Here is a 2,747-nt window from a genome sequence, read left to right on the forward strand (position 1 = left end):
ATGGATGGATGGATGGATGGATGGATGGATGGATGGATGGATGGATGGATGGATGGATGGACGGACGGATGGATGATTCTCACCTGGCTTTTCTTTATCTCCATCTGTGGAGAACTCTGCTGACTGCATCTAAGAAGAACCAAACAGGCCAGATTCAGGAGAAAAGCAGCAGCCATGTTGGCAGAGATCTATTGTCCTGAAGACAGACGGTGACACTTACTCTGGTCAGGGCGGAGCGTGAGGGGGACTTGGATGCAGCAGCTGATAAGCCTGCTGGGGGAAAAGGAAGCAGAGTGGTTTCTAGGAGGACTTTCAGCTGAAACAGAGTCCTGTGATGAGACTGGACTCACTGGTGTGCATGTGGGTTCTGTCGGGCAGCGATTGGGTCTTCCTCTTGATGGGAACGCCTTTCTCCTTCTCCTCCTTCAGGATCAAACGGCCCAGGTTGGACTTGATCTGTAAGACCGAAACAGGTAGGAATGTCAATGTTTAGCTTCTTAATGGTGCATTTGTACCGTTTCTTTTCATGGTGGAACTTTTGGACCCAAAGAAACAACTTAAACATCAGCCTTTTTTTTTTCCAAAGCAAAGTTAAAAACAATCCACTGGACTTTGTTTCCAAGTTTGAAGACGTTTCTCTTCCCATCCAAGAAGCTTTTTCAATTCAAAATGTCAGAAATAGCGTTGAGTTCGAGGTTTTATGCAGCAGCCCAACAAAGCCTTGCTTTTGTTTAGAAAACATGCAAATTGAATCGTCTTCAAACTTGGAAGAGAAGTCCAGTGATTGTTTTCTAACTTTTTTTGGAATGACTATGACCATGATGACTGAGAATCTTCACCAGCAACATGTCACTCTTTCAAATTAGAAATCTTGAGGCTTCAGGTTGAATGTATGGAGGATTTTTACTTATCCACACAGCAGTGCCCATTTCTCATTGAATACCAGGCAGTAAATTTTGTAAAATTATCGGTAAATGCATTTACAAACTTTTTAAATATAGTAATTGAACTGCATTAAACATGCTCTAAAATGTCCTTTTCTAAAGCTCTCAGAGGGTCTATGAAGCAGGTCTGGAAGCTCGCTGCTCGATGCTGATTAGACAACATACTTCAGAGGAAGCTTTCCTCATGAGTCGGGTTGGAAAAGTGATCATTTAATCAGTTTGCCGAACCTCTTGGTGTGGTTTTTTTATTTCCAACCGCATCACAGCAGCTATTTTCACCCGTTGCAGTGACGAGTTTGATCTATTTCAGCATTTTTAAAAAAGATATGTGACGTTTGGATGTATTTAATATCATTGAGCCTCCCCTGTTTGAGAGCAGCAGCTGCCTCTACCTCACACTGACAGAAAAGCCAAAACTGAAGATGTCTTCTGGGAAGCAGGTGGATTTTTAATGACGATATAATAGTGAAAATGCCAAAGATTTAAACCTAATTGTTTTTCAATGTTTGGTCACTTGTCCAGGTGAATGGGTTAAAACTGGGGTTGGTAGTGAATGGGTTAGAGCAAAAACAAGAGGGAGGATGGCAAACCTTCTCCAGCTCCTGCTGCGGCTGCTCTTCTTCTGTCTCCTCCTCCAGATCACCTTCCTCCTGCAGCTTTTTCTTCCTCCACTCGATCTCTGCAAAACGTCAGCCTTGGTGTAAAATCTGCTCACCATCACACTGTGTGTGTGTGAGTGTGAGTGTGTTACCCATGGCAGCCAGTGACGGCGGGCAGGGCCAGTATTCTGTCTCAATCTTGGAGGGCTGGTTGGGGTCTGGAGGCTGGGCGGCAGGAAACTTGGCGGACTGAATGACCCCGCTTCCCTCCGAGTGTTTGTGAAGGTCTGCGGAGCGATGGGAAGCAGCTGAGTGACAACAACAGGAACAACAGCTTCTTAGAGAGGAGACGGAGAGAAACAAGAGCTCACCCTGTTTATAGATGGGAGGCTTCCTGTAGATGTTGGAGCCATTGTCTGGAAAAGGGAAAGAAAGCTAAGATAAAGACATCACAGCTTATTGGACAGATTTTATCAGAAAAACGCCTGATTCTGACCCTAGAACAAACTCATCTACTGAACTCCCTACTGATAAAAGACTAAATTAAAAGTTGCTGCACCACCCCCTGGTGGATGACAGAGGAATTGCAAGCTCATAATAAATTATCTGAAATCTAGATTCAGGTTTCCAGATTAAATTTATTTACTACCTTTACAGTATGATGCTTTTTATTAGCATTTTATTAGTTTTAAAAAGTTTCTGGTTCGAGTCCCCTTCCAGCAGCAATACAGGCCTCGACCTCAAACACTTTTATCCTCTTCTACCATTACCTGCCTGGAATCAAACCAGTACAACGAGGACAGATTCTGTTCGTTAGACTTTATATGAACCCCTATTTCCATTGGCTGGGTTTGGATCCAGTCTGGACAAGGAAAGTTAACCAGAACGAGAGATAGAAATGTGTGCAGCAGAATGTGACTTTACATTTTCATTTTCTATCCACTGTCAAAGTGGACCTATATCCTTAAAATGGATTTTTCCAACATTGCTGAAAAAAAAGAAAATTAGTTAACTTGAATGAAATATTGCAAAATAAAACATGATGACAAGAAACAAGGTCAATTGTTGCGGGTTTCTGTAGAAATGTTTTAGAAAACTATGAAAATGTTGACTCTTAGTTCGTAAAATTTTTTTTTTTCATTTTTATATCTGGAATAGCTGTCAAACAAAAAAACTGATTTGACATTTTTCCACAGTCTTGCTA

The 2,747-nt window shown here is 42.0% G+C and overlaps 1 protein-coding gene across 1 annotated transcript; it reads right to left on the reverse strand.

Moving 5' to 3' along the window:
• Positions 1-3: 3 nt before the first annotated feature.
• LOC107081177 (dematin-like) lies at positions 4-2,048 on the reverse strand (the record flags this gene model as incomplete). Its single annotated transcript, XM_015369376.1, has 6 exons — positions 1,915-2,048; positions 1,696-1,830; positions 1,535-1,623; positions 351-456; positions 221-270; positions 4-129 (listed from the first exon to the last, which is right to left on the reverse strand). Coding segments are annotated over exons 2-6 (375 nt in total), but the record flags the coding sequence as incomplete, so codon positions are not given.
• Between the last annotated feature and the right edge of the window lie 699 nt (positions 2,049-2,747).

This window comes from Cyprinodon variegatus, unplaced genomic scaffold (genome assembly GCF_000732505.1).
Source record: "Cyprinodon variegatus isolate N-32 unplaced genomic scaffold, C_variegatus-1.0 Scaffold3272, whole genome shotgun sequence".
NCBI lineage: Eukaryota > Metazoa > Chordata > Actinopteri > Cyprinodontiformes > Cyprinodontidae > Cyprinodon > Cyprinodon variegatus.